Source organism: Symphalangus syndactylus, chromosome 23, assembly GCF_028878055.3.
Source record: "Symphalangus syndactylus isolate Jambi chromosome 23, NHGRI_mSymSyn1-v2.1_pri, whole genome shotgun sequence".
NCBI classification, from domain to species: Eukaryota; Metazoa; Chordata; class Mammalia; order Primates; family Hylobatidae; genus Symphalangus; species Symphalangus syndactylus.
The window spans coordinates 24,879,377-24,907,056 of NC_072445.2; the positions used below are offsets into that span (position 1 = coordinate 24,879,377).

At 37.3% G+C, this 27,680-nt stretch overlaps 1 protein-coding gene and 1 long non-coding RNA gene across 2 annotated transcripts in view; one reads left to right on the plus strand and one right to left on the minus strand.

Annotated features, from left to right (window-relative positions):
• Nucleotides 1-549: 549 nt before the first annotated feature.
• PKHD1 (PKHD1 ciliary IPT domain containing fibrocystin/polyductin) overlaps nt 550-27,680 on the minus strand; it is a 462,062-nt gene continuing 434,931 nt past the window's right edge. The window contains exons 63-66 of the mRNA XM_055263099.2: nt 20,770-20,877; nt 14,498-14,656; nt 8,806-8,925; nt 550-1,052 (exon numbers count right to left, since the gene is read on the minus strand). Of these exons, the coding sequence (XP_055119074.2) occupies nt 613-1,052; nt 8,806-8,925; nt 14,498-14,656; nt 20,770-20,877 (827 nt within the window). The 3' untranslated portion in view covers nt 550-612. The remainder of the gene's footprint in view (nt 1,053-8,805; nt 8,926-14,497; nt 14,657-20,769; nt 20,878-27,680) is intronic.
• LOC129473006 (uncharacterized) lies at nt 3,635-4,354 on the plus strand. The gene is made up of 2 exons (XR_008654178.1): nt 3,635-3,691; nt 4,124-4,354. It is a non-coding gene; the product is annotated as an uncharacterized lncRNA (long non-coding RNA).

Here is a 27,680-nt window from a genome sequence, read left to right on the forward strand (position 1 = left end):
TGATATGCTCACACTACTGTAGGCTCTCGATAATGATTGAATTTAAACCATGAAATAAAATCCACTTGTAAAAAGCCAGGAAGTTGCCTTGTGGTTGGAAGGTAAGCTCTGACAGACCAGGGAGCGGGGTGTTGAACTGTCCCTTCAAATGTTACTACAGGATAAAGAAATGCTTTTCTGTAACAGTGTGGAATTAAACTGTAGCTGACCAGAACTTTTCATGATCCCTTCTATAAGAGAAGCTCAAAGCATTGTGGGTGGTCAATCCAGAGAATGCTTAATAATAACCCCTGCTGGTGTAAAAATCAGTATTACGCCATTATCAAGTTACTGAAATCAGGCTTAAGTTAAAAACCGGTAAATAATTAACAAGTGCCATCATTTGCCTAGCATTGAACTGGGATCGTGATAGCTGCAAAATACGTATCAGACATTTTTCAGTCTATAAGCATTTATATGACTGTTTTCCATTTTAAAGTTGAAAAAGGGATTCAGAGTCCACATTCTCTCTTCTTAGTTGTCCCAGCAGGACAGTCCTCACTTCCCCTGCTTATTATCCAGAAATATTTGGAACATTCTGCCTTTCAGGCCAAATGCCCACAACTTCCCTGATCAGAGTTGCTCCTGAATAGTTTCCGGGTGTACTGAATGAAGGCAGAATGCCTCAGTGGCCCCACAGGAGGCTTTCTTCTCTTGGGAAAGCCCCAAGCTGCCACTTTGCTTACTCAGCTGACTTTGCCCTGGAAACTGCTGCCTCTCTTGTCTGAATTCTGGGCATAGCAGCAGCAGCTGATCTTGGCCTGCCAGCTGGTATCTGAGCAACTGCTCTTGGCCCTCCTTCCAGTTCCCAGTCTCTTGCAGGTACACCTGCTGAGCAGGAGCACCTGGAGCACAGATGTGCCCATGGGACGTGATGCCGCTAGTACCAGGAGCAGGCACAGCAGCCTCTTCCTCTTGGACAATGTGGCGGCTAACTTTCCTTCTGGACACTCCATTCATCAACTGGTGGGGGCACTGGTTCACCCTGCCCAGCATGACCTTCATTCTCATATCTGGGGAGAAAAGAAATAGGGGAAGAAATGGATTTAGTTTTCAACCAGTTAATTATACATTTTGCATAGTTAGCATTTCTGACAAGATATCGTCAAATCAAAGATTGAATTACATCAGCTCTTTGATTTCCAAATATCTTTTATCAGACTCTCCAAATATGTAATAAAAAAATTGGTAATACTTCTTCCTCAAAAAACACTTATATGATGTTGATAATTGAATGAGGATTTTTCATTGTAAGCGCTAGGCTTCAATGCAAAAACCAGACCATGGTCAGGCCTTACCAGTGGGCCAACTCACACCTGTGTTAAGAGATATGAACTATAAAAACCAGTCCTCACTTTGGGAGGCCGAGGCGGGCGGATCACGAAGTCGGGAGATCGAGACTATCCTGGCTAACACAGTGAAACCCCATCTCTACTAAAAATACAAAAAATTAGCTGGGCATGGTGGCGGGCACCTGTAGTCCCAGCTACTCGGGAGGCTGAGGCAGGAGAATGGCGTGAACCCAGGAGGCGGAGCTTGCAGTGAGCAGAGATAGAGCCACTGCACTCCAGCCTGGATGACAGAGTGAGACTCCGTCTCAAAAAAAAAAAAAAAAAAAAAAATCCAGTCCTATCTAATACTTAGGCTTTTATGCCAAGTTCACAATTTAAATATCTTTGGTTTTATAAAAACATGAATATAAATATTTGTAGAAATAATCACATAAACATCTATGTATATGAGTGTGTATATGTATGGTTGCATAACAGTAGAAGGACAGATGGCACATTACACTCAAGTAGCAAAATTAGGCCCAAGTTCCCCTTCTCCTGCTATCTGGCTTCATGACTTTCATCCTTTCAGCCTCTCTGGGCTTTAGTTGCATAATTTTAATTTATTCTCAGGTGCTACTTCACAATTTACTAAAATATATTTATTTTAGCAATGTTGTTTTAATTGATTTCCTCTTTGACATTTTGTCTTTTATTTTTCTATTAAACAGAACTAAACATCAACTCAGAAGAGTACAATATACATAAACAGATGACCTAGGCACCACATAATACTGTGTAAAGATAAAGACTGCAATGGAAAGTTAAGAATGTTCAGTGGGATACATGCATGGGAGTATATCATACATGCAAAGGTCACTATTCATATGCCTTACAGTGAGAAAAAGGTTGAACTTGTCCTAAACCCTGGGGGGTAGGTGGTAATACTGTCATCTACTTTTACTACATTACTGTCCCTGCTTTTCTCACATCTCACCACCAAATACATTAACCACGCATTTGTATGTATTGAAGATGCTTAACTTATTAAGCTTTTTGTTATTTTTGTCCTGAGTTCATTGAGAGCTGTCTTGGTTTGTGTTAGGAGACAGTAATCCTGTCTGATTCATACTATAAGAGACAGTATTGGGATAAAGAATACCAATTTCTCACTTCAATTTAATCTGGAAAATGAGGTAAGGATGAGAGAAAGTAATAACATTTTATATATATATATATATATATATATATATATATATATATATATATGTAATGCTTTTGATTTAGAGCAGTAAAAAAAGATAATCATGTTGTTCCTATTTTTCCATGACACATCGATTAATATTATGATAAGCCCATGTTATTCACATTTTCTGTCTCCTGCTCCACAGTCCATTTGTCTAGCATGTATCTTCTACAGCCATCAAACTATGGGATGATTCACTTGCTTAGCGCTATAAGAACTTTCAGGTTACCCTAGTTTTCCTATGGGACCTGCAGCTCCTTCCAGAAGTGTTTCTTCACAGCTCAGACTACATTGATTTATGCCTCAATACTTGTCTGGAGTTTCTTATTTGACCTGCACAGTTGCTTCTATTATTGGTCACCTTTCCTTATGTGACAGTCTCATCTTCCTCTTAGGAATTTGAGTTCCTTCAAGGAAGAAATGTTTGTGTGCCGTCAACCTTGCTCTCTCATTATGCCCAGTCCCCTGCCAAGCACTGAGCTGGGCATCATCTCCATAATTACTGCTCCCACCAGGTGGAAAAGACATAGTTTATCAGGATCAGCAAATAACCAAAGAACAAGAATAATAAATTATCAGGTAGAAGCAAACTTTAAAAAGACAAAAAAGGCTTTGAATTTTAGTCCCTTGGTAAAACCAATAGTGCTTCATATAAGAGGAATCAAACACTGCAAGTCGCCTATTTTCAATCCATTGAAGATACTGTTCTCTTGTTTTTGAGAGACCTTCATTGGAAATCTTTTCCCCCTTGTTCTTTAAGTCCGCATCTATTCATGAAAGACGAACACAAGCATAGCTTTCCTTTGCAGACCCCATAACATTTAAAAATCTCCCATGAATTATTTACATGGCAGCTCCAATCAGCAACATACCTGACAGACTCCCCAGCCAAAGTGAAAGTTCACTGTGTAAAGGTGCCCAGAGAGGCTGGCCGCCTCCTTCTGTGAGGTTATAGACAGAACTAAGTTAGCACACATTATGTGTCAGCGCCGACATCAGAAGGAATCAAATCCTTTGATCTCGGACCTCCGCAGGAAGCTTAGATCTCAGACAAATTAGATAAAAAATGAATTTATAGCAGATACGTGTCCTAAGGCATTCAGCTGAATGTTTGGGTTTTAGGGAAGGAAGGATAGTGAGTATCAAAACATATGAATTGGCATGCCTCCTTTCCACCTCTGCCTTGTTGATGAGTCCCCATTAAAATGAAAACACGGGATTTTAAACTGTTCCTCCATGCCTCTTAGAATCCCACTGGTGGATCTGATCAAGTTTTAGGGAAAATGGGATACAATATGGGGAACCTATATCTCTTCTCTATGGAAAGGAAGACTCACTGGTTCTGGGTCCTTTCAGGTCCACCCACAGTCAGCTACAGCTTTTCCAGCTATCCTTAGCCTCTTCCGACTTCCAAAACTTTCTTGAGCAGCAAATATGCAGTGTGCCTGTGACTTTTAAAATTTGTGTGGGTACTAGTCACTGGCTTCTTTTGCAATAAGAATATTAACAATGAATCTCCCTCTCTTTCTCTACCTCTCCCTACCCTGTTCATATTTTTTGAGCCTAGTTCCATGTGCAACATTCAGTGTTGGATGATCTGGATTCAGTACAGAAAGCCAAATATAATTGCCTGGACCTTTGAGCCTAAACAGGATCTGAAGCAGAGGGATGAACAACAGATCAACCAACAACAAGAATCAACCATCTTGGTTTCTCATTTGTCAATAACGGGCAACAGTCCTGCTCACATATCAGGGAATGTATATGCCATAATTAAATACTAATGCTTCTGTCTTCTCTAGAGAATTTGTTCCTTTATGTGAAAAATATTATTTCTTTTTAATAAGCAATGCATGACAAATGAGGAGGCATAAAAATTAGAGAAAAATAAAAAGGAAAATGTCTGTAGTTGCACATTATATCATAAGTAATCTGCATTTTATTGTTTTTGTGATACTCTAGAAATGGATGTGTTTTAGTAAACCTAATTTAACTCATTAATCCATCTGGAATTTCCTTTGTAATATTTTATAAAATGTGAATCTAGACTGATAAATGTTCTAAATAGTCAAATTTGCTAAACCTTTTATAAACTGTTTTCCTTTATATTTACTTTTATTGTTCTCTTTTATTATATATTTGATTTCTGTATCTATTACCTATATATGATATCTATATCTACCTAATTGGGGCTATTTCCACTAATGTGCCCATATATTCTTGTAACAGAATCACATTATCTTAAGAATAGTGACATAAATATTATTTCCCTGATAGGGCTACCCATTTCCACTATCATAAAATCTATTTATTTTAGAAAATTGGCTTTGTATCATTAGCCTACATTTTCTGATGAACTTTGGAATCCATCTTATGCTATTCAACATTGCAAAGAATGATTGGAATTGCATTAATCCCATTTATTTGAGAAAAACTGAGGCATTTGCAATAATAGTCAATCTAATTAGAAACATACTATAATTCCCTATGTATTCAAGTCTTCTCTTTATACTATTTAATAAATTATAGTTTATTTTTATATAGGTTCAACATAACACTGGTTAAGACTTTCTTCAAGGCAGTATATCCTTCGGTCTCTATTGTACATTTCTTTTTTTTTCTAAAGATATACCATTGACCTATACAATTTTTTGAACTGACATTATATTTGAGTGAGTTATTCAAAATATTTATGAATCATGGTAGTTAATGGTTGAATCTTTCAAGTTATTCTTTAAAAAGCATATCATCTGCAAACAACTTCCATCATTGTCCTCTTAATTTGTTGTATTTTTATTTATCTTTTTTTTTTTTTTTTTTTTTTTTTTTTTTTTTGAGATGGAGTCTTGCTCTGTCACCCAGGCTGGAATGCAGTGGCGTGATCTTGGCTCACTGCACCCTCCACCTCCTGGGTTCAAGCAATTCTCCAGTCTCAGCCTCCCAAGTAGCTGTGACTACAGGCACGTGCCACCATACCCAGCTAATTTTTTTTTTTTTTTTGTATTTTTAGTAGAGACGGGGTTTCACCACGTTGGCTAGGCTGGTATCAAACTCTTGACCTCAGGTGATCTGCCCACTTCGGCCTCCCAAAGTGCTGGGATTACAGGTGTGAGCCACCACGCCTGGCCAATTTGTTTTATATATGCTGCGTTTCTTAGGATTCCAAAATATATGTTATAAAATTATGGTAAGAATGACTTACGTGTTTTCCTCATTTGAATATGAATTCCTCTAATATTCCATTGTTAATTATGATATTGGATCTTGATTGAAAATAGAATTGGAACTCTTCATTCTTCTTTAATTTTTTTTTTTTGAGAGACTAGGGTTTTATTATGTTGCCCAGGTTGGAGTGCAGTGGATATTTTCATAGCTCACTGCAGCCTCAAACTCTTAGGCTCATGCAATCCTTCCACCTCAGCCTCCTGAATAGTTGGAAATACAGGTGCATACCACCATACCAGCCTCTTCATCTTATTCAGTGGGCATGCTGTTATTCCTGATTATTTTTTAAAGTTGTCTTGTGGGACAACTACTATATTTTATCCATGTTTTAAAATAGAAAATGTTCATTTTTATTATATGACATGGACATGTTATTTATTAATAATTTCCAAACATAGTTTTGCTTTCCTGAGAACTTGAGACAATTTCTAGTTCTCAGCTCCTTTGCTTCCAGATGAAGCTATCTCTGTCCTTCCCTATCCCTGTCATTCTTATGAAGCTAAAGCAGCCAGCAGAAAACTGTTAGGACCCCAAAAAAATGTGCATTCGTCACCCTTTTGTACAGTTGGTGAACCTGGATAAAATTTCTATTAATACATTTCTTTTAGAAGAAGGCAGGGCAGGGTCTTTTTTTTCCCAGCAGTTGTAATAACTACTGGAATCCAAGAGACCGTTGGATGTGAACACATATATAGCGCACATAGTATGCCTTAAGTTGTTCTGTGCTCTTTACTGACAGTAATTCACTTATTCTGTATAATAACCATAACTTTGGCCAGTATCACTAGGGCCATGTTACTGATGAGGACACTGAAACACACAGAGAAGTTAGTTCTGTTACTTGAGGCCACAAAGTCTGTCAGCAGGGAGTCAGATTTAAACCCAGTCTGTTGGACTTCTGGGTTCTATGCTCTTAACTGTCACACTGTCCTGATTCTCCAACTGACAATGAGAATTCATTAAATCTTATGAGTAGAAGAGTGACATGAGCAGATGTGGATTTTAAAAGAGGGCTTAGATGGCTCTTAATATCAAAAACCCTGGCAACAGTAAAATAGGAGGGATGTATACTCAACTCTCTTCTTCCCCCATCACAACTTTCTAGCACCCTGACAGTACCCATGCAATTTTTGGTAAAAGCTGTAATGTGGTAAATGTATAATCTGAATCTAGTATTCATGCTCAGTTCCAGCAGCTCAATAATCCTAAGTGCTATGGTAGTGCTTAGTGAAGGCAAAGTGCTGGAGAGAGAGACAGCCAGTCACTTTATCAGCAAATGTTAAAAGTTTAAAAACACAGAGGGAAAAGGGAAATTAAAGTGTCATGGCAATAATAGAATAAAACAAAATTTATATAAAGCTACCAATAATTAGGTGTTTCATAGCTGGTAATAATTTCCAAAGAAAAGCAGGAGATGCCTCATTATTTGTCTTCAAAACGATACTCTTCAGATTTGTACAAAGCTTAGAAGATAAGGAAACAAATCTGCTGTGATCCCCAGAGGAGGATTCAGGTAACACATCTTTCTATTTTTAACTTGTATGTCCTAATAAAATGGCCTCTTTGATGCTCCCCTCTCTTCAGTCTAAACTTTTCCACAGAGCCCTGTTCCTGTCTCATTCCTAATAATTTATTAATAAGCCATCACATAAAAAATGTTCCTTGATAAAACAGTTAGGCACTGTGGACTGCATAATGTAGCTAATTTAAGCGGGCCACTGAAATTCACATAGATGGCCATATGAGATTAAGAGAGAGATTAGTACTACTCCTGCCATTCTCTGCAGATGGCAGCTGAATACGAAGAGCTATTCAGATGGCAGCGTTCAAACACCTGTCCTGAGTTTACATGCAATAATACGGTCAAGAGGCATCTAAAAACCAAAATTAGAATAATCTTAGATGGAATCTTGAATAATTCCCATCCCCTTCTCTCTTTCTCTATTTTTTTCAATAGCACTCCCATGCACACCCCCATAACCTCTACCACCTTCTGGTGCAGGTCCAGGAACTGGAGTATGGCTAACTAATACGATGGGAAAATTGAAAAACAAACAAACAAACAAACCTTTATTTCCTTCATGGAAAAATATACAAACAAGCAAACAAACTGATACACACACATGCTCATGCATGCGTGCACACACACACACACACATAAACACACACGTGAAAGGTCTCACTTAGCTACTTAGAGGCAGAATAACATTGGACTGCTATTTTTTGCTTAAACACACATTCAGAACCACTAAGATTGGTAAGCCTTTTCAAGCAGAAAATATGATAATTGACTCTTTGGAGTACATGTTTTAAAACATTTCAGGCCCATGGAAATTATATGAATATTTTTCATGTATCATATCCATACTTGGCAAAGCCATCTTGTGCTCTGCCCAGTCTTCCTATTTGCAGCATTCTTAGTAGGACAAGGGCAAAGCATTCATCCCAGGCAAATGCTTATCTTTTCTCTGTTTGGCACTAATTCTAAAGGCAATTTAACAATATAACAAGTAATATCATCTGGCATAACACATCATGGAGGCAAATACTACATTTTGCTAAAAGTACAACTAAACAGCAAAGCACAGCTTAACAAAGCTGACTCATTTGTCGAGGGTTCTGTACTCAATCTAATTTGCACAGTTGGTATTTGGCAACTGTACTCTTCTTTCCCAAATTCAATAATGTTGCCAAACTGGCAGCTTTGCAATAGCTAATGGAAAGATTATATGCCTACACTCTGGTTTCCCCTTTCCTCTATGTAACGAACTCAAATGTTAAACCAATAATCTTCTACTAAAAACAATATATAAATATCAATTCAAATAATTGGTGAATGGCTGAGTGAACTAGCCAGACCTGTGTATTTTTCTGCTGGGGTATAATTTCTTTGAAGGAAAGTAACAAAGACTAAGAAGCGGCTATAAATCAAATTGCTTCAGAGACAGAGCTGAAGGAGAGGGAGGCTCAGACCATCCACAATGGGTCTCTCCTGTGGGGATCATCTCCACCCTCCAAGCTTACCTTCTCCCACCGCCGTGTCTTCTTTTTTGGGCCCTTGTGATTCTCGGCGTTTGGATGAGATGTGGATATGATTATTTTGATTATTAGTCTGGGATTCAGGAATCTCTTCAGGTTTTGTTTCTGTATTAATGGAGAAGAAGAAGGATTTTTTTGTTCAGATAAAAAGAACATTTTTATTTGTAAGTGGGACCATCAGCATTTAGGTGTTTCCCTTGTATGTACCCTTGTCCCAAAATTATCACATACATGCAATAGAAAGCATATAACATATTCAGAGTTCAAGAAATAATGGCATAAAATCCTATATACTGACCACCAACTTTATGGTATAAAACTGTACTGTCTGATACAAATAGCAGACACATGTGCCTACTGATCACTTAAAATGTTACTAGTTAAATTGAGAGGTATTGTAAGTACAATGTACACACTCGACTTTGAAAAAAAAAGTGTAAACTACCTAATGTTTTTATATTCATTACATGTTGAAATAATATTCTTGATATATTATGTTAAATGGCTACTAGAGATTTACATATGTGCCCTGCATATGTGGCTCATGTTATATTTCTGTTGGACAGAACTGATTAGCTAGTGACAGAATATTACTAACACTTTTTTTAACCTTTAATTTTGAAATGAGTATTGATTCACAGGCAGTTGTCAATAAATATGCAAGGAGGATTCAAGCATCTTCACCCAGCCTTCTCCATTGTCAACAACCTGTGTAACTACAGTATGATATCAATACCAAAGAATTGAGACCGGTACAAGCCACCAAACGCAAGATGAGGAGGCCTTTTAATAGAAGATTGTATATCTTCAGTCTATCCCTGGCTGAAGAGATACTTCATCTTCTATTCATTTATTTAATAAATTCATTCATCTAAAATATATTTACATTCCTCATGTCAGGCACTGTTTAAGGCTCTGGGAATACTACGGTGAGTAAAAAAGATCTGATCCCTGCCCTCACTGAGCTTTTATTCTAGTTTGGATGGCAGAGGACAAACAAATAAATTTGTAATATGGCAAAGTAATACCATAAAATGGCATGAAGAGGAGATAGTTATGGGTGGGAAGTAGACCTTTTTTTCTTCTTTTTCAACTTTTATTTTAGGTTCAGGGGGTACATGTACAGGTTCGTTACAGGTAAATTGCATGTCACTGGGGTTTGGTGTACAAATGATTTCACCACCCAAGCAGTGAACATAGTACCAAATAGGCAGTTTTTCAACCCTTACCCCCCTCCCACCTTCCTCACTCAAGTAGGCCCTAGTCTCTATTGTTCCTCTCTTTGTGTCCATGTGAACCCAATGTTTAGCTCCCACTTATAAGTGACAACATGCAGTATTTGGTTTTCTGTTCCTGCATTAATTCACTTAGTTTAGTGGCCTCCAGCTGCATCAATGTTGCTGCAAAGGATGTGATTTCATTCCTTTTATGGCTGCATTCTATTCCATGGTATATACGTATCACATTTTCTTTATCCAGTGCACTGTTGGTGGGCATCTAGATTGATTCCATGTCTTTGCTATTGTGAATAGTGCTGCAATAAACATTCAAATGCATGTGTCCTTTTGGTAGACTGATTTATATTCTTTTGGGTATATACCCAGTAATGGGATTACTGAGTTGAAAACTTCTGTTTTAAGTTCTTTGAGAAATCTCCAAACTGTTTTGCATAGTGGCTGAACTAATTTACATTCCCACCAACAGTGTATCAGCATTCTCTTTTCTCCACAACCTCGCCAACATCTGTTACTGTTTTAACTTTTTAATAATTGCCATTCTGACTGGTATGAGATGGTATCTTATTGTATACTAGACTTCAAACTATACTACAAAGGTACAGTAACCAAAACAGAATGGTACTGGCAAAATAATAGACACATAGACAAATGGAACAGGTGAGAGAACTCAATAATGAAGCTGCACACATACAACCATCTTATCTTCAACAAAGCCAACAATAACAAGCAATTGGGAAAGGACTCCTTTTCAATAAATGGTGCTGGGATAGCTGGCTAGCCATATGCAGAAAAATGAAACTTGACCTTTTCCTTTCACTATATGCAAAATTCAACTGAAGATAGATTAAAGATCTAAATGTAAGACCCAAAACTGTAAAAACCCTAGAAAAAAACCTAAGAAATACCATTCTGGACATAGGCCTCAGCAATGTTTTCATGATGAAGTCTCCAAAAGCAAATGCAACAAAAACATAAATAAAAAAAGCGGGACCCAATTAAACTAAAGAGCTTCTTCACAGCAAAAGAAACTATCAACAGAGTAAGCAAACAACCTACAGAATGAGAGAAAACATTCACAAACTATGCATCTGACAAAGGTCTAATATCCAGCATCTATAAGAACTTAAATCAAAAATCAAAAAAGCAAACAATCCCATTAAAAAAATGGGCAAAGGACATGAACAGACACCTCAAAAGAAGACATACATGTGGCCAAAAGTATATGAAAAAAATGCTCATCATCACTAATCATTAGAGAAATGCTAGTAAAAACCACAAGGTATACATTTTTGGATAGGTGTGATCAGGAAGGATATACCCTGAAATAAAATCACAGTAAAACAAAACAAAACAAAAAACCAACAAGAAGAGAAAAAACAGAAGCCAATTTTACTTAAGAATATCTTTGATAAAGCAGTAAAGAAAATTAAATTTTATTTAAAATTCGTATGTGATTTTCCCAAGAAAAAGCAATTTTGCCATTGAATTTTGAGGTGAACTAGCTATTTTTTCATGGAACACCATTTTTACTTGAAAGAGCTTGAAATAATGATTGAGAAATTATGGTTATTCATACTTGTATATTTGGCAGATTTTATTTTTTATCAAATGAATGAAGTGAGCTTGTAAAACAGAAACAACTTACAGTGTTTGTTCCCAGTGATAAAATTCAAGCTTTCATGGGAAACTTGGAATTTGGGAAAACTTGTATCAACTACATGAGCTTCACAGGTTTCTAATTCTTAATGATTCATGTTATTAACAAATGTGATCTTTTTGAATAGTAGAATGAAATACATCAACGTTGAGAAGATCTTTACGACTCCATGAAACAATATTTTCAAAATGATCAAAGCATAATGCATGGATAAAAGCTCCATTCAAAGTATACGATGAGACTGGTGGATTTTCATGTAACAAAGTACAAAAAGGACATTGAGATGGCACTTTAAGTAACTACTTCTTGTCAAGTCTGGGTGCAGTAGGAAAGAAGAATGTCCACTATTATCTGTAAAGGCTATTAAAATGCTCATCCCTTTCTACAATGTATCTGACTAAGGCTAGTTTTCTTCATATACTTCAGCAAAAACAATACATTGCAATAGGTCGAATGCAGAAGCTGCCAAGAGATTCCAGCTGCCTATCAAGGAAGACATTAAAGAGGTTTGTAAGAATGCCACACTCTTTTCACTATATATTTTTTGAAAATACAACTTTTTAATTTAAAATGTTATGTTTACATGCAATGCATGTATTATTTTAAAATAAGTTAATGAGTAAATTTAAAATTTTCTGTTTAAACGTCTAATTGGGGAATACTAATGGATATAGAACACACATAGACAAAAGTTGTTTAGATTCTCAACAATTATTGAAAGCATAACAAGGTCCTTAAACCCAAATTGAAAACGACAGACACAGAGAGCATATAGCTTAACCAGAGAATCTTTTTTTATGAGTAAGTTGTGGAACAATATATTTTTCTGATTCTGAAGAAATGAATGTTAATTTTAGAAACTTAATAAATATAAAATACAGAAGGTATAAGGAAGAAAATACAAATCACTTATACAGATCTGACTACTGTAAAACTTTCATAAAGTTCCTTGCAATTTCTTTACATCTTTTTTGTTTGTTTAACATAGTTAGGAGTCTGTGCCCAGTCAAGAAAATATGGGGATATCATGCAAGGTAATGTGTCCACAGATATTGAAAGGTTGAAAGAGCAAAAGGAAGACACTGAAGTAATAGATATATTTGTAAATGCAGGAAGAAGTCACGTCTAGAGCTGGGGGATCAAAAGTGGAGTTAGCAGAGCTTAGGAGTTAGAAAAAGCCTTCTCTAGAGCTTAGGTTTAAAAGTGAGGTTAGACCTTAGGGAGAGACCCCTGCATGGCTACTAGGTTTAGATACAAAATGGAAGATGAGAATCAAATCACCTACTTCACGGGATTACGTGAGATAAAAATTTATGAAAATTCTACTTACAAGCAGACAGCACTACACACACCGAATGTAGATAGAACTTTAAGAAGGAAAAATTAAAAACTGCAAATCACAGCAACATAAGGCAGAATGAGGTCAAGATCCCCTTCTTCTTCATAAAGACAAGGAACTGCCTTGTAGTTAGTCCAGTCCTGATCAACAGGATGAAGAGAGAAACAGGGATACCAGGCTGTAGCTCAGTTCAAATACAGAAAATGTATCCAGTGGATCCTCTTTTCCCAAGCATCTCTCAGAGCTGCAAGCCCAGTGAATGTTGTTGTAGTGGGACTATGCTACTTCCTCTCACCTTTATTTTGACTTTTTCTCTTTCCCTCTCTTTATTTCTCCTCTTTTAAACTTCACTCTTGCTTTTACTTTGGTTTTGTAGGGCCTCCTAGTAACACAAGTATTTCTTTCACTCATTGGATGGTCTAGGGTTGGGGTAATGGGTGGAATAAGGAATTTGCCAATGTCTGATCTGCTCACCTATCTCCTCCACTCTAAGATAGAAGCTTCATTTACAAAGCCTCTTTCCCTCAGTGACTACAAAGTCTCCAGCTTTAAAAAATTAAAAAATAGCATCCACTTCTGGGAAATATTTAGGAACCTACTTAATTCCTATGCTAAGAAACAAACAAACAAACAAACAAACCACTAAGCCCTCTCCCCTTTTAAAGAAGACGAGAGGATGACATTTCCCCTGATTCTTTTTTTTTTTGAGACAGAATTTCACTCCTGTCATCCAGGCTGGAGTGCAATGGTGCAATCTCGGCTCACTACAACCTCCACCACCTCCTAGGTTCAAGCAATTGTCCTGCCTCAGCCTCCTAAGTAGCTGGGATTACAGGCACTTGCCACCATGCCCAGATAATTTTTGTATTTTTAATAGAGACAGGGTTTCACCATGTTGGCCAGGCTGGTCTCAAAATTCTAACCTCAGGTGATCCACCCGCCTCAGCCTCCCAAAGTGCTGGTTTCCCCTGATTCTTTAACTCACTTTTTGAAGGCTCAGCTGGCAATGGAGTATAGTGTTTCAGAGAATGCAATCTAGAGCCAAATTGCCTGGCTTCTTCATGATTTTGAGACCTTGGGCAGGTGACTTGCCCTTTTTGTCCCTCTTTCTCTACATACATAATGCAGGCACAATATTTATCACCCACTTCATTGGGTTGTTGTGCGGATTAAATAAATTCCTTTATCTGAAGTGCTCAGAATGTGTTCCATGGTGAGTATTTAGTAAACATGAGTTATTATTATTATTGCTATTATTACTTAAGATTAGGCAGTCCTTGTCTCTAATGTATTAATTGAACAATTTGGCTTCGTGTAATTTTATATTTTAGAGAAGCTCACAAAAATTTGTCTTTGGGGAAAGAAAAAGAATCATTAATATGTTATGCATGATGACTTTTTTTTTCAGAAATTTTCATTCCAAAATAAAAAAAAACTACATACTTCTACTTTTGCTTCTTTTAAGCCAACAGCACACCAGACAGCTCAGAGCCAGCCATGAGGCCACAGAGGACAGGCAAGCAGCCAGGATGATGGTCGACTTCTCCTTCCTAGTCACAGGCAAGACAGTAAATGGCTTGGATCGAGCTGTAAAATTGACTCCTATGGCGGGGAAAAGAAGATGTTTCAATGGTATGTTAATAAGATGATAACATAATTAAAATATGGTAAAAATAAATACATTCATAATAGTATCTGGGACATAGTAGGTGTTCAATATATATTCATTAAATTTAATAAATTATAAATCCAAGATTTATATTTCTAGAGAATCACAAGATTCCAACAATAACACATAATAGTTATTTCCAATTCTGTCAATTATTGATTGAGAATTCTTTCAATTCTCTCTTTTAATTTTCAGGCCTACCTTCCATGCCAATGCAAAATTTCAGCTTCTTTCACTCATGTTTCACTAATTAGAATAAAAATATTTTCAGCTCCAGAATGTGTGAAATTGCTTGCTCTGATATAGGTATCTACTCAATACACGCCATATAACACATCAAAACAGGGGCATAGGGACTCCTGCTGCAGCAATATATTGTCTTAGAGAGTTATGTTATCTGGAAAACTAGGACTAGAACAATGGCAGATAGAACCGCTGGCCATGAATGATGGGGCAAGATGGCATCCTCCTGTTGAGAGAGTTCAACTCTGTAAGAATTCATCTAAAACTCCTCCCATTTTTGGAGACAGAAAAATTTCTCACCCCATTATTATTTACGAAATGAGGCATAAAATAATCTAAAAAAGAAGGTTACCTATCTGCATAGAAACCCATACATAAATGTTTTTAGCAGCTCTGTACATTGCAAAACCCAGGAACAACCCAAATGTCCTTTAGCAGGGGAATGGATAAACAAACTATGGTTTATCTAGACAATGGAAACTACTCAGCCAAAAAAGAAAGAAAGGAAAGAAAAAGGAAAAGAAACAAACACACAATTGATAACCTGTAACAACTAGAATGAGCATAAAAGGCGTTATGCTGAGTAAGGGAAGCCATCTCTGAATGGTACATACTTGTAGGATTCCATTTATATAACATTGTAGAAAAGACAAAACTGTAGAGTTAAAGAACAGATCAGTGGTTGCCAAGGATGAATGGTGGAGAAACGCTACATGTATGTGAGAACGGATTTTTTGGGTGATGAAATGGTCGTTATCCTGACTGTGGGGATGGTTACATGGATCTATACATGTATTTGAATTAATAAAACCACATACAAAAATGTCAATTTTACAGTACATTCATTTTAAAAATAAATTGTTTGAAAACTTGCCTTTAATTTTGGGGGTGATGAATATATTCATTATTCTAATAATGAGGATGCTTTCATGGGAGTAGGCATTCACCAAAATGTATCAAATGGTATGCTTTAAATATGTTTATCATGTGTCAATCATATCTCAAAACAAACAGGTTTATTTTTAAAAAAACTTGTTTATGAACAGTTACAGCCAGCATTTTTAAAGCAGCTCATTCAAAACAAACAAGCAAACTTCAAACTTCTGCTTTCATCCACATAACTCAGGCAAAAAGAGTTTTTATTTTATGTACTCAAGGAAACACCATGTTTTTCTTTGCTGTGCTTTCACTGGGCTGAACCTGACAATTTTACTGGAAGTCACGGTCAGATCTTCAATCTCTTGACTTCTGGCTGACTTGGTCCCAAAGCTACTACAACAAAATCTCCTCTATATACATCATGTATCTGAGCCATATTTGGCTTGTTTGTTATCAATTAATTGCTTTTTATGGGCATCTGAATAAGCTCAATCAGGCCCAGAGATGGGGCAATAGATTTTACTTGGGATTTACAGAAGTAAAAACTAAATTCTTCATACTTTTATCCATTTTTCAATGATTGCTCAGTAATTGTTTACTGGGTCAAGTTGATAAGTGACCAGTTCCCATTCTTAAGATATTTACAAGCTAGTAAATGAAATAAGATACACATAACAAACATTTGTTAAACAAATTAGGATGTGACACATGCCACTAGAATAATGCAAATCAATTGCTTTGGATGTTTATTTTCCATTGATATGATTAGGGAAAGCATCCTGGAGGAGGAAGTATCTGAGGGGACTTTGAAGGCTGTGCAAATACATGAACAAAGACAGAGAGGAGAAAATAGCTATTGATACTTAGGAGACTTATGCAGGAAAATACTGGAACTTAATGCTAGAAGAATTTGAGACAAATCTGGATGGGCATTAAATATCAGGCAAAAGGCCCTTGAGAACATTCTGAAGGCATGAAGTATCACAGAAGAAAATATTCTTTTTTATTATTTTTGTTTTGTTAATAGAGACAGGATCTAGCTCTATCACCCAGACTTGAGTACAATGAGTGGCACAATTATAGCTCACTGTAGCCCTGAACACCTGGGCTCATATGATCCTCCTGCTTCAGCCTGCCAGGTGGTTGGAGCTACAACCATGGGCCACCACACCTGGCTAATTTTTTGTTAATTTATTGTAGAGATGGGGTATTGCTATGTTGTCCAGGCTAGTCTTGAACTCCTGGTCTCCAGCGATCCTTCAGCCTCAGCCTCCCAGAGTGCCAGAATTACAGGCATGAACCACCCCGCCCAGCCTAGGGGAAGATTCTAAACCGAGAAGTGACATGAGCCACATAAAATATAGTCAGTCCATTTTTGTATAGAACACAAAAATGACAGAGAAGCTAAAGTCAGGGAGACCAGGTGAAATTATCTAAATCCAAGGGTGGAGACCACTGGCTCTCAATTATTTTAGCAGCAGAACATTTTTTAAAACTGCAATCTTAAAAATAATCTCAATATATTCACTTATTCATAAACAAATATTTATTTGTAGCTATGATGCACCAGGCTTTTCTACACCCTTGGGATATAATGTCAAACGAAGCAGAATCTCTGTCCCTTTGGAACTTTGGTCTCAATGGAGGACCCAGCACACAGACAGTAGACAAATAAATACATAGATACTATAAAGCCAGGGAGTGATAAGTGCATAAAGAAAATTAAGTGAGTTTATAAGACAGAATGGCTGGAGGTGTGGGGAGGATTGGGGATGGTATAGACTGAGTGATCCAAAAGAGGCCTCTTTGAGGAGGAGACATTTGAGAAGAAATCTGAATGAGCTGAGTGAGCCACGTGACTTTCTAGAGGGAGAATATTCCAACCAAGGAATTGGCAACCACAGGTAGAGTTTCTCTGGCTAAGTGTATGTGTGGTGAAGGTTGAGGGGGGGCGGATTTGTGGGTGATACCTGGTTACATTAATCTCTTCTCAGCAGCAGCCCCTGAGGGCCTCCTGAGAACCCCATGGCACCAAGAAATGGTCATAAAAGCCACAGCCTACACCATGGTAATGATAGTGAATGTGGAAAGGCTGGCTATGAAGTCAGTGCTACAAACTTACAGAAACCCTTATCTCTTGACAGTGTCTCGGGAAGTTTAGAAGTGATAAATGAGCTGGATTTGATAATATATCAGACTTAAGAGGATTCCATAAATACTTGGGCAGATCTATTTTCTGTATTTTTAAAATAGGAATAATAATTTGTTTTTCTCTGTAAGATATTGGAGAGATGAGGGAAAATAGTGGAAATGACTGCAAATTCTCTGCTTGATTCATGAATGAATGAAACAACAGGCCAGGCACGGGGACTCATGCTTGTAATGCCAGCATGAGTCCAGGGGTTTAAGACCAGCCTAGGCAGCATAGTAAGACCCCATCTCTACCAAAAAATAAAATAAAATAAACTAACTGGGTGTGGTGGCACACATGTCTGTAGTCCCAGCTACTTGGGAGGCTGAGGTAGGAGGATTGCTTGAGCCTGGGAGGTCGAGACTGCAGTGAGCCATGATTGAGCCACTGTACTCCAGCCTGGGTGTTGGGTGACAGATTGAGGGCCTCTCTAAAAATGACAACAACAACAACAAACACACACACAAAAAAAACAACAAAAGAACCAACAATAACATAAAACAATGCTTATCAGACCTATTATTTTGAAGCCTATTAGAAATAAGAAATTTCATTGATTGGCGAAAATGTGTGAATATACGCTGCTTTCCCAAACATTCTAGCACTTGAAATTGATATACTTGGAAACAAGGAGTTACTCTCTGGACGTGTACCATTACTCAGCGTGATGTCAACAATGTGTCACAGAAGTGCAGATCTTTAATATTTTTCCTTTCTTTGTATCCTCCATCTATTCTCTCCAAATTTAAACTTTTATAAATCTCATTCTGAAAGAGTCTCACCTAATAGACTTGATCTTGAAAATTATGAAGAATAATTTAGTGAAAAACACTAAGGGAAAACTTTCCAGATGATTCTTCAGTTAGTTCTTTTTACAGGCTGTAAGTAGAAACTACAATAAAGCAGTAGTCTACTAAGTGTGAACACCAAGACCAGTTCAAAATCACAGGAGTTACCAAGAAGCTTCTGTCTACAATACGTTTCGCATTTGGTTTTACAACCTATTCCTTAAAATAAACTTGATAACGTATTTGGTTAGTCTTAATTAATTACTGAGGTAATTAAAGGACAAAGGCCTTTTAAATGTCAGACAAATCTAGAACAAAATATGCATTCCTGCCTGTCGTACCCTTTAAAACATATCCATTCAAAAACTCAAGCTTACGGCACAATCCCTGGGAACTGGGAATCCCACGGTCAAGGACACTACACGTTTGTTATGAACCTGTACTTATGTTAGGACACTTTGACACATAAAGTGTGTGTAAATTGCTCTTTTAACAAGTATTTAAGCAATCATCCTCTGAAGTATAAATGTAACTCTCATGAAAACATACAATGAGCACTTGTAAACAGGTTATTTATCTCATTAATGAAGAAACCAGGAAGAACATGAAACTGGCTTAAATAGCATTTAAGAGATAATGATCATATAGCCAGGGAGCAATAATATTATCTGATCTCAGAAGATAGTCTTTTTGTTAAAAAAAAAAAAAAAAAAAAAATCCAGGCTGGGCATGGTGACTGATGCCTGTAATCCCAGCACTTAGGGAGGCCGAGGCAGGCGAATCATGAGGTCGGGAATTCAAGACCAGCCTGGCCAACATGGTGAAACCTCATTTCTACTAAAAATACAAAAATTAGCCAGGCGTGGTGGCGCGTGCCTGTAATCCTAGCAAATCAGGAGGCTGAGGCAGATGAATTGCTTGAACCTGGGAGGTGGAGGTTGCAGTGAGCCGAGATTGTGCCACTGCACTCCAGCCTGGGTGACAACGTGAGATTCCATCTCAAAAAAAAAAAAAAAAAAAAATCAAAAACTTGGAATTTAAGGAAAAATGATTATGATTACAGATCTTATCAGTGTCATACTGGAACATTTTCAAAAGGCCTGTTGAAAGTTTATTAAGTTCTCTCAAACATAAATTTGTTTCACTTACTATTTATTTATTAGGACCCAGACATGTTTATTTGTAGAAGATTGACATGCTGAAACAATTTTTATACAGTTAAGGATGCAAATGATATCTGTAAACATTGCACTACAAAAATTTTGCTTTTATTGCCCTGTATCCATTGCAAACTTATTTCAACATTTCTTCCCTGGCTATATGATCACTATCTCCCAAATGCTCTTTTAATTAGGTTTCTTATCTTCTGATTTCCTCATTAGTGAGTTAAATAACATGTTGACAAATGATCATTATATATTTTCATGAGAGTCATATTTAATACGCCAAAGGGTGTTTTTTTTTACATGTTTTGTCAAAAAGAACTGGATCAAATATGCAATTTACACACCCCTTATTCTGAAGTGCCAGGATGTTGATGGGTATTGTCCCCATTTGGCAGGGGGTTAAGGACAGGACCCAAAGTTAAAATTTCAACATCCCATGACTCTCTTTCTTATAAGTTAACATTCTCCTATTAATATCTAACCAAATGTCATGTAAGTAAATAAAGGAAAAAAACAAGTAGAACACTGAAAGTAAACTTCATTGTTGAGAAGGAAATGTACATTTAGTTTCTTGCTCACCAGGAGTAACCTGAAGTTTCCATTTCTACATGTGCTCTTTCTTCTCAAGCTTAATGATACAGTCAAGTGAATTTATTTTCTAAACTATGATGACTTCTCATTCATGATAGTAGCTATTCCCACTATAAGGGAGAAAGGATTATCTTCTCAAAAAAAAAAAACAAAAAAACAAAGAATAAAAGTACAGCATATAAAATTACCTGGAGGAGAAGTGACAGTAAAAATAAAGTGCCAGTTTGACCCAGAGATCAAGACTGCCAAGTTGTAGAAGCTAACATAACCATCTTGAGTTTCTGCCTGGGTGCACCCTACAAAAAAGCACAAAACAAAAATTAGCTGTTTATTATCTAATCTCGAACAAAGTCTTCATGTCTTCTGTGAAGGCAGACATTTGGACAATAAAGGACAATTTTTTAAACTCAAAGAGGTTGCCTAATCCATCAGGTTCTTCTTAGTCAAGACTTAGAACCAAATGATCCAAGACAGAATAATAACAGTTAACATATACTGAAAGCTCCACTATGCCAGACACTGTTCTTTATATACACGATTGCCTACAAACTACACAGCAACCCTATAAAATACGCTATTATCTATATTCTAGCCATTAGGAAATAGGTTCATGAAAGACTAAATTATGTGGTACTGGGGTTACAGCCCAAATCTACCTGATTTCAAAGTTTGCATTCTTAACCACTACAATATATTGGCTATATTATTATTAAATGTATAATATATAAAGGAAGAAATTCTATTATCTTTCTAGGTGGTCAGTTTCTACAGTCTGTCTTTCTTCTATTCAAGTTGTCTATAGTTTATGTGGTACCAGAGTTAGGCCAAGAGATCAGGACCATGGCAATCTATCAAATAATGACTGATAAAGCTACTCTGATTTAGCAACTTGAATTGCCTGAGCCTCGGCTTCCCTAACGAAAATGAAAAAAAAAAAAAAAAAAAACCTTGCATCTTCTAACAGTAGATCATCCATTTATAAAGTGAAAAAAGGCAGCTTAACTCAGTATCACATTCACAATACCATTAATCATCTTTTGACTCCCCCATCCCTAAATTATTTTCCTAATTAACAGCTGCTAGACTTTACTCTGGAAATGTCAATATGATTGGCATGGTGGACAAAGGGTTATGAAAGTGGTCTGAAAGTTTATAAATTGGTTTGAGATCTCTAAGGCTGAAACATGTCATAAAGATATAATGTGCTTAGTGTTAGATTTTTCAATTCAATTGCTTAATCTTTTTGTGAAAACATTGTCTTTCTTCATCAATTTTGCAGAGCTAACTAAAACTTCTTTTTTGAGAAAGATCTTTTGCTTCATCTCTTCTGAGTTCCAAAATAAATAAAATGCCCAGTAAAATGAAAATAAATAAGCCAAGACTCAAATAAATGATAGGCACCCAAGATAAATGCAGTTTATACTCTTTAAAACTATATGCATCAAAATTATGGTCAATAAACTCTTGCAAACAATGAACTGCAGAGTACAGATGTTCAACATGAAATCATTTGCTGCAGTTTTTCCTTTGACAAACGTCCTTATTGTTCTCATCTTTGGAAGAATACAAAGCAGCATTTAATCGAAATGTGTCCGTAGAGCACAATGAGTTGGCCTCGTAGAACAGCCGCCAAATTGCCTAATGGAAAGTGCTTTAGTTCTAAATGGGTTTGCTTTTGCGTTAAATACCAGCTTGCCTTAGAGATCTCTACAAAGATTCCCATATATATCTATGATATTCTCAGATTTGAAGCATATGTGCCCAAAAGCTGAGGCAGTTGCTGCCAAGTACAGTACATTACTCCAGGGTTCATCATATCTTCAGAATAGCTATGATGACATATACAAATGCAATTGACAGGCTCCCTGATCAAGCTGGTATAAACAGTATACTGGCTGGGGGACTTGGGATGGGGTGGGGTGCTGGGCTCGAGCAACTTTGGAATTGATTACACAACTACCAGGGAATGATGCCTGAATGGGTTACTGCAGGATAGATAGTTTCTAAAATACCTTTGCAGCCCAAATTATCCCCACAGCTATCCCATTCACTCCTAGGTATGCACACTATCAAACTGTTATATCGTTAATGTTGAGATGTTATCTTTAAAGTATTGATGACTTTTTTGTGCAACTATGATCCATAAATGTCAAAGGATATTGAAGACCTGTAAATAATTGTGCTTGAGTATATAAATTCACTTTTTATGATAATAGGTTGTAACCGCCTTTTCACTGAGGAGGGTCTACTAAAGAAAAAAGAATGTGAAGTTAAATTGCAGAACAAAAGATTTAGAGGAGATATATAGATATGGTTTTGTTGTTGTTATTTTGTTTTTCTCCAGGAAATACTTATAGTAAGTTAGATAATCCATCCCAAATACTTTTGGTGCATTCTTTCTGAAGTGAAAAAGTAGTATTTCATGATGGCTTCAAGAGAAACTTTCAATCATATAAAACAGGGTATTTTGGTGACATGGGTGTGCTAAAAACAGAAAACTACATGTGATTTCTTCCCTACTTCATGACTCACTCACATAAAAAATGTGTGTATATAAGACACCCTCAAACTAGTCCTCACACATTCCCATTGGATCTCTTAAAAAAAAGACAATAGTGACAATACTGATCCAAGTGAGCTAGTTGGCTTTAGTGTGGCTTGGTGTTCATAGAATAAAAGAGTTAAATGGTATCTCATCTCACACCAGTTAGAATGGCAAACATTAAAAAGTCAGGAAACAACAGATGCTGGAGAGGATATGGAGAAATAGTAATGCTTTTACCCTGTTGGTGGGAGTGTAAATTAGTTCAACCATTGTGGAAGACAGTGTGGTGATTCCTCAAGGATCTAGAACCAGAAATACCATTTGACCCAGCAATCCCATTACTGTGTATATATCCAAAGGATTATAAATCATGCTACTATAAAGACACATGCACATGTATGTTTACTGCAGCACATTCACAATAGAAAAGACTTGGAATCAACACAAATGCCCATCAATGATAGACTGGATAAAGAAAATGTGGCACATACACACTATGGAATACTATGCAGCCATAAAAAGAATTAATGTCCTTTGCAGAGACATGGATGAAGCTGGAAACCATCATTCTCAGCAAACTAACACAGGAACAGAAAATCAAACCGCATGTTCTCACATGGGAGAAGTGGGAGTTGAACAATGAGAACATATGGGCACAGGGAGGGGAACATCACACACCAGGGCCTGTCAGGGGGTGGGGAGCAAGGGGAGAGATAGCATTAGGAGAAATACCTAATGTAGATGACGGACTGATGGGTGCAGCAAACCACCATGGCACATATATACCTGTGTAACAAACCTGCATGTTCTGCACATGTATCCCAAAATTTAAAGTATAATTTAAAAAAAGTAAATAGATAGATAGATAGAGATAGATAGATAGATAGATAGATAGATAGATGATAGATTAGATAGATAGATAGATTAGATAGATAGATAGATAGATAGATGATAGATAGATAGATAGATAGATAGATAGATAGATAGATAGATGATAGATAGATAGATAGATAGATAGATAGATAGATAGATAGATAGATAGATAAAGAGTAAATAGTTTCATGCCTTATTCACTTTGCATGGCCACAACATGATTCTAAGCTGGTCGGGCATGACATCCTTAAGGTTACTGAAAGAAAAAATAATGAAAGATGAGGTGCAATAAATGTCAGGACAAAGTAAAATATAAAGTCTCAGTAAGGTATGATATAGGAGAAGGTATGGAGAATAGGTAAGGAATAAAGCATGAGTAAGGTACTGGGTACAAATAATGTGCAAAGTGTGGCAAGGTACAGAATACGAGTAAGTAAGATATGGACTATGGGTTAGAAATGAAGTGTGAGTAAGGGTCTGGAGAATGTGTAAAGTATGTGTACTCAGTAAGGTACAGACAATGGGTAAGGTATGGAGTGTGAGTAAGGCAGGAGTATGTGTAAGTTATGGAATATGGGTAAGGCATAGAATATGAGTAAGGTACTGGGCATGGTAATGTATGAAGTATGGCAAGGTATGGGGTATAAGTAAGGGATGGGCCAGGCACGGTGGCCCACGCCTGTAATCCCAACACTTTGGGAGGCCAATACGGGCGGATCACCTGAGGTCAGGAGTTTGAGACCAGCCGGGCCAACATGGGAAAACCCCATCTCTACTAAACATAGAAAAATTAGCCAGGCATGGTGGTGGGCACCTGTAATCTCAGCTACTAAGTAGGCTAAGACAGGAGAATCGCTTGAACCCGGGAGGCAGAGGTTGCAGTGAGCCGAGATCACACCACTGCCTGAAAAATACATTTTGGACAACACAAAACCAACAGAAATGCCTTACCTGATTCATGAGGTGCACAGGAAATTGGATAAGCTGACTTTGTTTTGTTTTGTTTTCTTTTGTTTTGTTTTGTTTTGTTTTGTTTTGAGATGGAGTCTCATTCTGTCACCAGGCTGGAATGCAGTGGGCGATCTTGGCTCACTGCAACCTCCACCACCCAGGTTCAAGCAATTATCCTGCCTCAGCCTCCCGAGTAGCTGGGACTACGGGCACATGCCATCATACCTGGCTAATTTTCATATTTTTAGTACAGACGGGGTTTCACCATGTTGGCCAAGATGGTCTTGATCTCTTGACCTTGTGATCTGCCCACCTTGGCCTCCCAAAGTGCTGGGATTACAGGCGTGAGCCACCGAGCCCAGCCAATAAACTGAATTTTTAAAGAGTGGTAAACACATCCTCAAATTTGCATAAGAATGGAGATATTTGGCCGATTATAAAAAGGTACATACACACCATATCAATTTATAATTTTCAGTGATTTATTGGTATGAAACTTCCTTTCAATATGTTACTGGCAAATCTCAAAGGATGCTTCATTATCATTACGATACTAACTGTATTAAAAGCCAGTGCTTGAAATCACACTTCTAGAAAGAAGGATTTGCAAAAGTTAACAAGATTTCCTACTTATTCCCCTATTAAATATGCAAATATCATGGTAGTAATAAATAATTGTGCTTAAAACAAATAACCGTTTTTTTTTTTTAATTTTTACCAGTACTGATATATATCTCTTTGTATAGTATGTATATTTTGAAAACATTATTTTCTTTTTTCTTTTTTTCTTGAGACAGAGTCTTGCTCTGTCACCCAGGCTAGAGGGCAGTGGCGCCATCTTGGCTCACCGCAACCTCTGCCTCCTGGGTTCAAGTGATACTCATGCCTCAGCTTCCCAAGTAGCTGGGATTACAGGTGCATGCCCACCATGCCCAGCTAATTTTTGTATTTTTAGTAGAGATGGGGTTTCACCATGTTGGCCAGGCTGGTCTCAAATGCCTGACCTCAAGTGATACAGCCGCCTTAGCCTCCCAAAGTGCTGTATTACAGGCACGAGCCACCGTTCCCAGCCTGAAAACATTATTTTCAAATCACATTTGAAATCACAAAGAATTTATAAATTATTTCTCATCTAAAATAGCAACACAATATTTAGTACAGAGATTTGCTTGAATCCTAGCTCTTGGTCAGAATTATTCAACAATTCTGAATTCAAGGAGTCAAGATAAATCCATTGGCTCTATTCTTTTATTGGGACCCTGTAAGGATTTTTGAAAACTGTCTGACATAGAAGTTGTGGGGAAGGGAGTGAATGCTTTCCTTTCTGAGGATATTTTCCATCTACCTGAAAAATCATTTTTACTCCATTTGAATTCTTGGGACACTTTTTAAATTTTCTCATTGAAACTAGTGGGAGAGATTAAAGAAATTTAACAGATTCACTTTTTCAGACTATTGTAATCTCCAGCTCCCTATTCAAATATAGGAGATGATTTTTAAATGTTCCACTGAACCCTTCTATTCTAGGTTATATCAGGTTGACATAAAATGAATTTCTCTTCACCTCAAGGTGAAGCCCAGAATTGGACTGTGATATTGTGCATGATTGGGACTCCCTCCGATGAGAAGGAAATACACAATCCTACCCATAAGCAGAGGAAGAATTTCAAGGTGCTGTGATGATTGTGAGGCCCCTTGTGCAGAGAGGAAACCCCTATGCATGAAGAGTTTGAGGCTGTCAGGCAAGATCTGTGTGTTGGGAGACTGACTGCACACAGTAGGGAGAAGGCTCCTGGCAGGAAGCATGATTAATAATTTATGGGTTATGCTGGAGGGAGGCAGGTAAGAAGAAAAAAAAACTCTTGTGACACCCGGAACACAAACTATATTAATTGTAAAACACAACCTCTTGCTCTTACTGCCTTAAAACTGAAATCAAAAGGGCCTGAGTCTTAATTTGGCCCAGCAGCCAGGTTGTACTCACCTTTTCGTGTTTCTCGTCATAAAAACTCTTGCTTTTTGCTCCCAATCCAGTCTTCCCCATTTCAGTAAATAACACCAGTATCCACCCAATATAACAAGATCAAAACCTAAAAGTTATCCTTAAGTCCTTGTTTTCTTTACTCCCAGTAGATTCTGCTGATTCAGCTTCTAAAAGACATTCTGAATCAATCCAGTTGTGATCTCCACCATCTCTTGCCTGACCTTTTGCAATCACTTCCCAACTGGCTCAGGAGGTTCACTCTTGCCATTCTCCAATCCACCCTCCACAGAGCAGAGTGGTCCTCTAAACATGTGAGTCAGACCTTGGAACTGGCCTGCTTAAACCCTCCAATGGCTCTGCATCTCACTGAGAGTGCAGCCCAAACTCCCCACCGTGGTCCCCAAAGTCCTCTTGACTGTCTGGCTCCAGCTCCTCTCTCACTTTTCCTCTTCCCTTGATCTCCCTTAGTCATGAGGCTCCTTTGCCTTAATTCTGTTTCTCAAACACATTCTCCTTAACATATTTTCTGTGGATAACATATTGTACTGTTTTACAGCATAAAAACACAATGATTGAACTATTTCATAATAAATTAATATGTGCCTCTTTGAGTAGGTTGTATTTCAATGGTTTTGTGTGTGAGAGGGTTAAGTAGGAATTTAGAACTCAGAAACTATTTTTCCCATAAAAATCATGTTATACCTGCTTGCTTCTCTCTGGACCAGGCCCTAAAATGCACATTCTTG